Source organism: Thunnus albacares, chromosome 11, assembly GCF_914725855.1.
Source record: "Thunnus albacares chromosome 11, fThuAlb1.1, whole genome shotgun sequence".
Classification (NCBI taxonomy): domain Eukaryota; kingdom Metazoa; phylum Chordata; class Actinopteri; order Scombriformes; family Scombridae; genus Thunnus; species Thunnus albacares.
The window spans coordinates 11668206-11681442 of record NC_058116.1 but is presented as its reverse complement, the minus strand read 5'-3'; the positions used below and the strand labels follow the sequence as shown (position 1 = coordinate 11681442).

General features: G+C 41.2%; 1 protein-coding gene across 1 annotated transcript in view; it reads right to left on the bottom strand.

The window, feature by feature from the left end:
• tmtops2b (teleost multiple tissue opsin 2b) overlaps window positions 1–2270 on the bottom strand; it is a 29753-nt gene extending 27483 nt beyond the window's left edge. The window contains exon 1 of the mRNA XM_044366158.1: window positions 1335–2270. Within this exon, the coding sequence (XP_044222093.1) occupies window positions 1335–1701 (367 nt within the window). The 5' untranslated portion in view covers window positions 1702–2270. The remainder of the gene's footprint in view (window positions 1–1334) is intronic.
• Window positions 2271–13237: the final 10967 nt, after the last annotated feature.

Here is a 13237-nt window from a genome sequence, read left to right as displayed (position 1 = left end):
CAGGTCAAAGGTTATGTGATTAAGGCATTATTAGGATCAATGCATTCAATTTCTTCGATTTTCACACCACCTTCTAATGGTTGTATTGAACAACATGTGACACCACTGAAAAGCCCAGATTGACTGCATAAAGATGGTGATTTTTTTCTCTGTGTGACAAACAGTTAAATTAATTCAGGTGTTTCAGTAAAATATGAAAACATGGATACTGGCACTCATCCTTGCACAAAGGGGTTTATTCACATAAGGTGAAGAGGATGTTTGCCCAGAACAATCAGCTATTGCATTAAAGCAAAACCTCTCATGTTGTTTCCTTTTTAAAGAGGCCTGTGAGAGGTCATAAATAGTGTGACGCATATACTGTACAAATCTGATATTTCATGTTCTGTGGAGGATTTTGCAGTTGGCTGAAAAAGGTCAAAGGAAAGTGAACAATGGTGCTGGCTGGATAAAATGCATTTGGCTTATTAATCTTGTTCTTTGAAATCATTCTAAAAGTCATCACTCATCCCCAAAGGCTCTCGTTCTTATGCACTTAAATTTAGATTGTCTTAATCCATGAAAACATTTGTATGTTCATGACAATTCAGCTGCCACTTTAAATGTATCAGGTCGTAAGCATTACAGCTCCTTCACTAGGCGTCCTTTGTACCTCCAGCAAAGAAGCAACTATCAGAAATAACATTATTCTTGTTCATCTTCAATTACCTCAGTTAAGTAATTAAACAGATGGTGCGCAGAGACACGGCCATGATCCACTTTGAGAAACATTAACGCATCAATCCCTATCAGTCCCCACAGTGCCTGTTGTACTGCAACACCGGATATAGCAACCTAGTGTTTTATTAAGATTATATGCAGTGAAATTATGGAAATGTGTCAACCGTCAGTAATTTTGACATTTTTTGCCATTGTTTATAATGAGGTAGATATTCCTTTAATATCTCTAGTTGTTATGTATTGTTATGTTTCGAAATAGCAAAGATGCCACTCTGTTATTTTATCTATAAATAAATCTTCAGTTGAGTTTCCAGAAAATATACTATATCACTATATTGTGATAAAAAAGACCATGATTTATCTCTATCTCTATGTCTATCTATAAATAGCTGCCTTATTTCTGGCAATTACACATCAAAAGTACCCTCTATTGATGCAGGATCTTGATTATTTATAAGAAAACGTGTTAAGTATTTGTAAAGAAGTAGGCTATGTACCCTCTAACACAGGGATACTTGCAATTACTTTCCTCAAACATATGAGTCGAAAAAGTGTTTTTTGTTGTTTTTTTCCTCAGGTATCTGCACAGTGTTTGGAAATGTAACTGAGCTTACCAAAGCAAGAGTTGATGAAGCCGTACCAGCTGCAGCCGCTGCGACCCAGCAGCCACTTTCCACGAATACTGGAGGCGAAACTGAGCGTTGTGCCGAACAAACACACCAGCATGTCGCTGACACTGATGTTCAGCAGCAGCATGTTGACCGGTGTTCGCAGCTTTTTGAATTTGCAAAAGAGAAGCAGGACAACGAAGTTGTTCAGGAAACCGAAAGTCATGATGAAGCCCAGCACCACGGACAGCACTACGAAGCCCGTGGGGGAGAGTTTCGCCCTTCCCGCCGCCGTGTCCTCCAGCCCCCGGTCATCGCTCAGGTTGAAGCTGTAATTCAGACCAGCCTCACCAGAAAACATCCTGCGGTCCATTCATCAGAGCTTGTCTTTACTCTGGAGCCTTATTGATAATTAGGACTGGTCACATTGCTTACTTAAGTTTTCTGTGTCCATGCTTTTTCCTTGGTGACATGCGACCTGTTCGCCTCATGTTGTTTCCAAACGCACATTCCTCCAATGATGTTGAGAGCAGGTAGCTGGCACCTAGATCCTAGAAAATGGCATATAGGCTACTAGTACACGGGATAAAAAAAAGGCTACAGTATATACTAACTATGGAGTCCCACCTGTTACCTAAACGCATCGCCTATCCCCTTTTCTGGTTCACTTCAGTGAGCGCGCCAGCTTCTCTCTCTCTTAATATTATTATAACAGTTTTCATCCCAGTTAAAGCGAGACACAACCTTTTCTTAGCTATAGAAACCGTTGTTATTTTATGTTTGTGAAGTCTGTCATCTCCATGTCACCACGTTTAAAATAATTATAATCCGTGCTCACAGTGAGAACTCCTGCAACACTCGCAGTGTTATGTGAAAGTGCGCTCTTCTCGGCTATCCAGAGTCTTTTAAATGCGACTCCTACGTCACGAGGCAGGGGCCACAAGGGAGGGGTGTATATGTATGTGTGTGTGTTTCTTTAACTGTACGTTTATTTATATTAATTTACTTTTATGTTACATCTCAAACTTTTCTAACAGCAGGGTAAATTATTTTATAGATGTGAATTCTGCTTTTACATCCCAGAGCTGCTGTGGAAAGGACCATCACACTCCTACTGGGAAGTCTCAATCTAGACTGCAGTTATTGTGAAATTGGCTCAATGTTGTGTTTGTACATGGCTGCACAAATAGTCATCCACATTATAATGCATTTCGGTTCAAATGCAATATCTACCACTTACAGTAAGTGGTTGACAGCACACACTTATTGAGCAATAGTTTTACATAGCTGTAGCCACCCTTTGTATTTATTTGGACCACTTATGTTATATTTCAGGGGTTCCTGCTGTCACACTTCTCTTTGGAGCTGAAAAAATACACCGCTGAATCTTGATAGCAAGCTTACATCAGAGCTCTCTCGTTTCTTTATCCAGCCAGTTTGACTTGTCATGACAGGAAAAGCATAGGTGGAACTGAAAGCATTAATGGTGGGTTTGTTCTAGAAATGACTGAAGCACAATGTGGCAATTAGTAATGTTATTAGTTATAGGCCTACCTGTGAAAAGGTGAAAAGGACCCGTTGAACTTCAGTTTCACTGCATATTTTCTCCCAGATTTTATGCCTGTCTTTTAATTTATTCTGAAAGCTACTGACAACAAGAATGGAATTCCTTGTACAGTAAGTGTAACATACTTGGCCGTTGAACTTGACTCAATCATCAAGGTCTTGTTCATGTGTTGAAACCAAGTGAAATACAGTGCACACTAAAAAATGTCTTCTGAGAGCACCTTTTGTTAAGGCTAGGCTAGTGAACCCAAGTGCAGCACACAACCACAGGAGGCAGTGATTAAGTTGGTAGGCAGTTTATTGCTGGGCTGAAAGCTGGAAGGCTTTGGGCATGGAGTTGGGGCCAAGCAGGGCAGGGGAATGATGAGGGGAGCCATGCAGAGTGGAAAGTGGGGAGCTGAGCTGAACAGAGGAGGGAGTCAGATGAGGCAGGAGGACTGAAGACCGGGGCTGGAGTCAGGCTGATGTTTTCAGGCACAGGGAAACAGGGATTAGGCAAATGCTGAAAACTGACAGAATGGTAACCAGAACAAAGATTGACTGGAAGCGTGACTGATTGCACACATGTGTAAACAGAGTCTACAATATAATCATGCACAATCCTCTTAACATATAAACTGTCATAAATCAAAATGTCTCAAAATTACATAAATATAACTTAAAGTACACAAGTCACACTGAGCAAACATAGCAAATAAACATCAGCATTATATTGCCAACCTAGGAACCTTTACCACAAAGACTAGAAACATAAATTGCTGTTGACACACAATCTGTCAAGTGTAGTGGTCTGCATATTAAGGCTACATGTAACAACTACATCTAACATAAATTGGACTTAAAGACAACTGTTGCTCTGAGGTTCAGTTCATTTTTGCACTTAGTTCCGATGAGAATCAATGTAGAAAGCAACAATTTCTCAGGTGGTCCTTAAATATAATCTACAACCTCTCTTATCTGTCCTTCATCCCACTCAGTCCAGTCTTAAACAGACAGAGAACCCTGAGGGCATCTGGTGGAGGGACATAGAGCCAGACTGGGACAGAACCATAACACCTTTGATGGATAAGTGGGTGTTCAGCCTGGAAGTAGCCCTGTGTTAAAAACTCAAGGGGCTGTGTTGGTGTTGTTGCTGCAGTGGTGAGAAGATGGAAAAACAAAGACCAGTTTGAGTCATACATTATGAGTTTCAAGGCTTATCAGAAGCAGAAGCACCACAGTTCATAATACCAAGAGACAGAATTTTACAATTTTGGAAAATAGTTTTATCCACCATCAGGATGATCATGATACAACAGAATTATGCTATTCACATTGCGAAGTAATCTTCCCGGAATGTGCACGTATTTGATTGGCCAACACAGTGCACTGTTCCTTTACATCACATTGTGGTTTAACATTTTTGAGATAAGATAGGATAGTACTTTGTTGAACTTGAGGGAAATAAGTGTGCAACAGTTGCAAAGTAGAATAGTATGAGATAGAGAAAGAAAAAAATATATATATATACATCAGTATCAAACGAGGTAGAGAACAATCAACTACAATATCAATATCATGGAGAAAAGAAATAGAGAAAAAATATACATCAGTATCAAAAGAGGGAGAGGACAATCAGCTACTATATCAGTACCAATAGCAAATGTGCAATCTGTGTAGTGGTCAGGTCCATAAGTAAATAAATCGACTAAACTAAAATTTAATAAATATAAAAACTATATATCAGAAAGTTCCATGGTGAAAGTAAAGTGTCCAATGATTAGTCCCAGAACAGAGAATAATCCCACAGAATGGGAATGGTAATCCAGTCACCAAGAAACCAAGGTCACAACCATCAGTCTCTCAGCTGGAGGTAGATGAATTAAAAAGATTGATGGCCACTGGCAGGAAAGGTTTCCTGAGGTGTTCCGTGCTGCACCGAGGTGGGATCAATCTGTTACTAAAGGTGCTCTTGTGCATGACCAGTGCATGATGGAGTGGGTGAGGGTCAGGACAGAGCCTGCCTTCCTGATGAGCTTGTTAATTCTGTTGATGCCCACCGCTCTGACCCAGCTGCCCCGGCACACAACAGTACAGAAAATTGCACTGGTCACCACAGATTGGTAGAACATCCTCAGCATAGTACTGCAGACATTGAATGACTGGAACTTCCGCAGGAAGTAGAGACAACTCTGGCCCTTCTTGTACACCGCATCAATGCTCTTGGCCCAGCCCAGCTTGTTGTCTAGGTAGACTCCCAGGTACTTACAGTCCTGAACCATCTCTACATTCACCCTGTGGATGGAAATAGGTGTGGGGAGGTGATTTCCCCCTACTAAAGACCACCACAACTCCTTTGTCTTTCTGGCGTTAAGCTGCATGTGGTTCAAGCCGCACCATCAAACGAAGGAGTTCACAACAACCCTGCAGTGTAGAGGGTGAACAGAAAGGGAGACATGAACATCCCCTGTGGAACCCTCACCACAGTGTCAGACATGCTGTTCTGTGACAAAACAGTGACTGTAGTCAAGGGTCCAGGATACCAGGGGAGTGTCCACCCGCATTGCTGTTAGTTTTCTTCCCAGTAGGGCAGACTGGATGGTATTGAACACACTGGAGAAGTCAAAGAACATGACTCTCACTGTGCTACTTGCCCCGTCCAGGTGCATATATGTGTGGTGAAGCAGGAAGTTGATGGCATCCTCCACTTTGCAGGGACTTCATTACGTGAGAGGCCAGCACCACAAGTCTATAGTCGTTGGAGACACTGGGGTGTGCCTTCTTGGGTATAGGAGTTAGGCAAGATGTCTTCCACAGCAAAGGGACCCTCTTCAGACTCAGGCTCAGATTGATGATATGCTGGAATACACCGCACAGCTGACTGGAATATGTTTTGAGCAGTAGGGGTGAGGGCAGGCTAGGGGAGTTGAGGGGGACAAACTGTCACAGAGCTGGGGTAGGGGTGAAACAGGAGCCTCTGAATCAAATCTGTTGAAAAATAGTTTGAACTCATTGGTTCTGTTCCAGTCTCCCTCTGTCACCTGGCTACCAGTCTTCTTGTAGCCAGTGATACTTCTCATGCAGCTTCACACTTCCTTCATGCTGTTCTGCAGGAGTTTCTGTTCCAGCTTCCTCTCATTGTCCTCTTGTTACTGGACAATTCTGCGTTTTCTTTGCTGGGAGCCCTCCCTGGCACTCATATCAGTGCAGTGGTCTCATCTGTGGTTGCATTAAAATGAATAAGGAGACATGTTTTATTTTCCCCATACTGCTCAGTTTTGTACTGAACAAGGCCAAAAGCTGCTTAACAAAAACATTACACATTAAACTGCACAAGTTGAGAAATCATATATAATTGTTATGGTGTATTAATTCAGAAGTAAAAACACACTTGAAGCCTGTGACTGTTCCTTTTTTAGCTTTTTGAAAATTTATGTATTTACTTTTCTGAATTAATTTTGTACCTGTTTTCTGCTGTTTGGATTGCTCACTTTCTGTTTCACTGCAGTTCTTGTGCTTGTGTTGGCCAGCTGCTGCTATTCAGCTGATGAGTTTCACCGCCAGGGATAGTGTGTTGGGGGGGCCACAAAATCTCCCGCAGTCTCAGCCCTCAGAGTATAGACACTTCAACAACTAGTAGGAGTCACTGGCTTCCCACACATGACTGTGCAATCAAACCACAGGTAACGCTTGTAATTCCATTTTCTAATCAGGTTGCATTGTTAAGGCATCAATTTTTGAGACCAAGACCAAGATAAATTTATATGTGGGCTTGGAAACCAAAAGCTGGCCATTAAATTGGATAATATCTTATCTTAATATCTTAGAAATGACAGGGTAATAATGGAGTAATAATATGGTATGTAGTTAAGCTAGCTAATATCTTTGCTTTAAAAGGAACATATGGTAATATTATGATTGATGTAATAGCGCAGGAACATCTCAAGGTAAAAATGAAAAGGGAACGTGGGAGTATTACAAGATATTATCACGTCATTATCTTGATATTAATGTAATGTATACTACTGCTTTAATTATTCTATAATATTATTTGATCTTAGTCTCTAATGGAGCACCATAATTTTAGGCAATAGCCATAAAAACTCACTGTCCTTAAGTGTGAAATGACAGACTTCACATGTTCCCATCTTAGTATTTGTCCATTTATAAGAACACTTCAAAATCCACTCCACTCAAACTTCTGCTCAGCTCAATCATATGTCCACTCACTCTTCTCAGTGGTTCAGAGGCCCAGCAAGGATATCTATATTTCGTGGCCAGTTTCAGTAAATAAAGCTCTGTGCAGAGAATGTCATCCTAACCTGAACTCATTGAAGAACCTATGAGAGCAATGTGTAGTACGCTGATAACTTTATTTCCTATAAAATCCAACATTCTGATAACTTAGAATGGGCATAAATAACTTTTACTCTCTATTTCCATATTCAAGAAAATGATTCAACGCAATTATGTAAGGCGATTTAAAGCAAGTGACAGTTCCAAAGTAGCTTTACCCAAGAGCGCCACTTTCCTTAACAGCGAGCATCTTTTGATTGCATTTTTGCAGTGAGAACTGCAAGGTAAGCACAGTCTCATAGTGCAGCAATTAAAAATAGCCTGCTGCAGGCATTGAACCTGAGGCAGTTAGATAAATTAACATGATGACATGAGCTTTTTCTCCAACATTCAAAACTAAAGCCACACTCAGATGCTTAGTACCATTCTTGTAGATAATGCCGACAATTTCCGTTTTTCTTCACAAATTGTTTTCATATATGCCCTCTGATTACTCACATCTACTCTACTCTGATTTCATGTTTTCATTTTCACCGTACGTTTACCCTCCATTATAAAATGTAAACATTCTGGCATACTTTGGTGAAGTAAAGTTGTTCCAAATGACTGACATATTAATCTCACAAAGCACCAAATGAGCACTACATAAGTGGCTCTGCTGAGTCTCTGTACCATTATATTTTTATATTGTTCTTTTTATCATTGCACTAATTAACTGTAAAAGACAAAACAAAAACACTAACACCATCTGCTTCTGGCTGCAGATTTGTGTTGCTGTGTGTTCACATTGCGACACTCTACACCAGCCAATAATAGGATTTTCTGAAGAAGTGTACTTCCATTTGTTGAGCTATTGTTGTCATGCATTACTGTGATTAGTACCGTTGTTTCAGAGCTAGGAGACTAGCGATGTGACTAATTGAGAGCATATTTATCAATCACCAAACCCTCTCATCTATATTCCACATCACCCAGCCCTTTTGCACTTTACACTGCTGCACGTACATGAACCAAAAAAGCAGGCATTGGAGACACTCACACAGTCTCTGCAACCAAGACCTACCACTTGTGCTTATTTAAATAGGGCCCATCCAGTATAAACACAGCAATATCTTATGAAAACTAGAACAACTGATTCACTGGGACAGACAATGATTAAAGTTTATGGAGATATTGACTTTTATGCGTGCGTGTGTGTATGTGTGTGTTTGAATTCCATTATTTTAACTTTTCAGTTAACATGTAGAAGCAAAATTAAAAGTGTAAATTAGGGACAAATTGAGTTAAGCACATAAAGAGTTACACTGCGATCAATTAACAGCAGTGGACTTGTGAAATATATTTGCATTTATGCATACATGTGTTTAACTCAAAGTCTTTTCTAACAAGACTAAGAGCCATGCTGGCAGCTTGGACTTTTCTACAAAAAAAATCTCTTTCTTGACTGATTTACTTTTATATTAGCAACAACATCTTCTACCTAGAAATTCATGTGTTTCATTACACCACACATGGATATACTATATATATATTGGTGGACGATGTCTGTTCTATTTAATCACAATTGTATTTTCCCTCTGCGTCATCCCCTGCAATTGTGGCATTTGGTTTTAGGTGTCAGTTCCCCAAGGTTTTACTTTTGATGATGTGACAGAGCCACACATCATGAGATACAAGCTCTGTGTCGACTGTTTTCATGCCAGTCTTGATTGTTAACAGCTGTCAGATGGTCGATTACCACACACCTCCCCTGACAGATGGATTGTTCTACAAATGATCCCTGATGGATTTTTATCAGCCAATGACATAACACAGCTCAAAACATGCCAAAAAGCAGAAACAAAAGCAGAGATGGAGTAATCCTTCCTCATGAATTTCTTTGATAATAAAATGAAAATGTGTCCCTCTCCCACCGACACGCAATTTCATTTAGCATTTTTATGCACAATTTAATGAGTGATTTGTTTGAATTCAACTTGCAATTGCAAGATGTGACACAACATTTCTTCTGTTTCTTCTGTTCTTCTGTCTTCTGTGCTGTCAAATATCTATAAAACATTCCCTCAAAATAATGGCATATGATCATTTGACCTCCCATGCTTAGGTCTAATTTTGTTCAGTTGTTTTCAGTGAGTTGCCTTTTGTGAGCATTTAGGGGGGTCTTTAAATAAAACAGCTGACTGGAAAGATTTAAATTTAATCACAGGGTTATTTACTGAAATAACTGTGCTTTCTGCCATCTCAGTGACTCAAACTGGACTGCTGTTTCCCAGGAGAAAATGATCAATGAGCTGTGCCCTTCAAGACCTGAACAACCTGATTATCCCCAGCTGAGTGTTTTTTTAAGTACATTCTCCCCGATCTTGAAGTTCAAAGACAGCCAAGAAAAAACGTAATATTACTGTCTTCAGCCCCCTGAACAAGTGGAAAGGCGATCAGGATATGTCAAAAGTCACGTCTCTTCTCACAAGACTGAAGTTGCATTGCATCATTCAGCTCTTCAGTCAGAAAGTTCAAGCAGCAAGCTGGGTAACATTGACAGACAATTCCCTATCTACCAAAAAAACCCATCCTCCAAGAAAGTGTAGAGATTTTCGAAGCAGGCCACTTGAAGAGTGCAAGGCCTTTCTTAAAGAGAATGATATCTGCTTTAAGTGTTGCTATTCTACTACTCACTGGTAAAGAACTGTAAGGCAGCTTTGAATCAAGGGAATGTGAGAGTGATGGTCACATTGCAGCGTTTCCCCCTGGACCTCCGCCATGGAACATGAGAGACCGCTCCTGAGAGCATGGCATAGAGGGGAAGGAGAGACATATTAGCCAGCAGTCACCTCCAGGTGCACAGAAGTCTGTAACGAAGGTGAGGAGCCTGGATCATGTTCTAAGATATGCCTGGTGAAGGTCTTTCCCAAGGCAGGCTGGGACAAAGCCACTAAGATCTATGTTATTCTGGATGACCAGAGCAAAAGGTCACTGACTACGTCTGAATTCTTCAACCTCTTCCTGATTAGGAGGGAGCGTCAGACTCACCTTACACTCTCCACATGTGTGCAGGAGTCACTGAAACATCAGGGAGAAGAGCCACAGGGTTCATGGCAGAGTCACACTCATTGAGTGCAATCCCATGCCAGTGACTGGTCAGAGATTCCAACTCCAGTGGCTGCACAGTCCCACACTCACCTGAAGTCTATTGCTCACAGAATACCACACCTAGATCTAGAGGCTCAGACACTCCTACTTCTGGGATGCAACAACCTTCAGGTTCACAAAGTCAGAGAGCAATGCAATGGTCCTAACAGAGCACCCTTTGCCAAAAAACTAGACCTTGGCTGTGTTGTTATAGGTGACTTCTGCTTGGGCTCAGCCCACAAGCCAGTGGCTGTGACTTCCTTGTGGACCACCGTGCTTGCTCCTAGTCCTCAATGACTGCAGCCTTGGTGGCACAGTCTTTGAGAGAACCAAGGATGATGACAAAGTGGGTCTCTCCATTGAAGACAGGCTTTACCTGGGGCTCGTGGACAAGGAGATGTTTATGGGTGACAACAGCTGGGTGGTGCCTCTTCCATTTTGATCCCCTTGGCGACAGCTTCCAAACAATCAAGAACAGGCTCTCAGTTGCCTTACCTCTCTCTGCTGCTAAGATGAAAACTCACTTCATGAACTTAATGTAAAAGGTCTTCAGTCAGACCAGGCCAAGTTAGCTCCACCGCTGCTAGAGGGAGAAGAATGATGGCACTTAACCATCTTTGGCGCGTATCACCCTCAAAAGCCGAATCAGATCAGAGTTGTCTTTGACTCCAGTGCTCAGCATCATGACATTTCCCTGAAAGATGCGCTACTTACTGGCCTGGATCTGAACAACAGCTCACTTGGAGTCTTGCTCCGCTTGCAAAGAGAGACAGTGGCTGTGATAGCAGACAACGAGCAGATGTTTCACAGCTTCACTGTCAGAAAAGACCATCAAGACGTGCTGCAGTTCCTATGGTTCAAAGACAACAAACCCGGCAAGGAGATTGTTGAGTACAGGATGAAAGTCCATGTATTCGGCAACAGCCCATCACTTGCAGTAGTCATCTATAGTCTTTGTCGCATGGCACAATATAGAGAAGGTGAATATGGCATGGATGCCAAACACTTTATAGATGTGCGAAGGGTCTGCAGAACAACTCAGTGACAACTCAGCCCTCATCCAACATAGCTTCTCAGATGCCTCAGTAGTCATCGCCACTGTGGCTTACCTCAACGTCATCAACAGTGATGGAGAGTGTCACATAGGATTCGTCCTGGGAAAAGCGAAACTAGCACTCCCAGCTGCCCACACTATCCCAAGGTTGGAGCTGGGTGTGGCTGTATTGGCAGTGGAAATGGCGGAGTTGGTAGAGAGCGAGTTGGACATCAGTGCAGACACATTGCAGTTCTACATGGACAGCAAGGTTGTCTTGGGATACATATATAACCAGACCAGACAGATTTATGTGTATGTTTGGAACAGGAAGTTCACCAAACCTGAGCAGTGGCACTACATCTGCACCACTTAAAGTCCGGCGGATCATGCTACTCAATCTGTACCTGCAGCCAAGCTAGCTAGCACGACATCGCTCACAGGACCCCCATTCCTGTCCCTACCTGAAGGAGTGCCCACTTCAGAAGAGAAGTCATATGAACTCATTGACCCAGATTCCAACATTGAGGTACATTCTCAAGTCATTACTCTCACTGTTCCTCCATTTAATCTGGGTTCTCTTCGCTTCGAGCGGTTCTCTTCCCGGAGGTCTCTGGTGCTCTAGTTCTCCCTTTCTGAGAGTTTGCTGTCACCCAAGACAATGGAGGGGAATTTTATCTGTGGTACTCACAGGATTGAGAAATTAGATTAGGCTAGGTGTCTACAGCCAATTTTTCCATTTTGATTTGTTAGAAAAACCCACATAATCATTTTTCAGGATGTCTATGCTTGTTCATTATTTGTCATTTAGACAATTTTATACATGCAATGCTGTTAAGCTGAGTGTGAAGTATCAAAAGTAAAAAATGTCAGTATGGATCATTGGTGAATTGCACTTTGGTTTAATTATCTATCTCTCTTTCAGTCAGAGGTGTTTGTGGGAAGCATTCTTTAAAAGGTCTGGTTTTGTATACAGGACTTGCATGTACAGATTATAATGACCAACAAGGTCAATTACAGACCTGAGGACAAATTACACCAGGATGTTACTCCACGGCAATAAATAATAAATAATAAATAATAAACTCTTCGGAATGAGACTGTATTATAAATCATTGCTTAGGGGCAATATAACTCAAAAGTACTCCTCATCATCAGCTGTTCCGCTGTCCTGTCTCATTAGGGCAATGAGTGAGAGAACTGCCAGTTAAGGCTTAAGACACAATAGATTAAACTTGAGTCTGTAACAGACATAAGTGTATATGTTTAAAACTTAATACACAAATGTTAAATAACAAACATAACAATCATAAATGTTACAGTGGTGTATACTGTTCTAAGAAATCAGTGAATATCTGTCTGAAAGTACATTTTTAATATGACCTATGTCTACAAGCTGGTGCATATTTTACATTGCACTACATCTCATCTGCTGTATATTAACCTATATGGATACAAGCATGGTAAAGGTTGAATTTGTCTGTCTGGTTGTCTTACTATAAATGATACCTGCAGCATCAGGACATATAGTACACATTTTACAAATGCAAATCCATCTTGCCACACAAAACGTTTACAGCGCCAAAGAGGTTGAAATGGGGGAATCAACACGGTATGCAACAAGGTTAGTTCAGTGCAGTGTGGAAAGTTTCGTGTCATGGAATGAATGAGCCATTGTGTCAGTGTTGCAAATAAGTGGTACTGGAACTTGAAAGCTACGCCATCATAAATAAAGATGCAGAGTACATATTATTCTGTTTGTCAAATTGCAAATGGTTTTAAGGTCGCACTAATAAAATAATAAATACAACAAAACTGTTGTTGTTATTAGAGGCACGCCAGAGCAAATGAACGTCACACAAGTCTGCAGGAAAAGTCAGGCTGCTAAATCGAGCAATGAGTAATC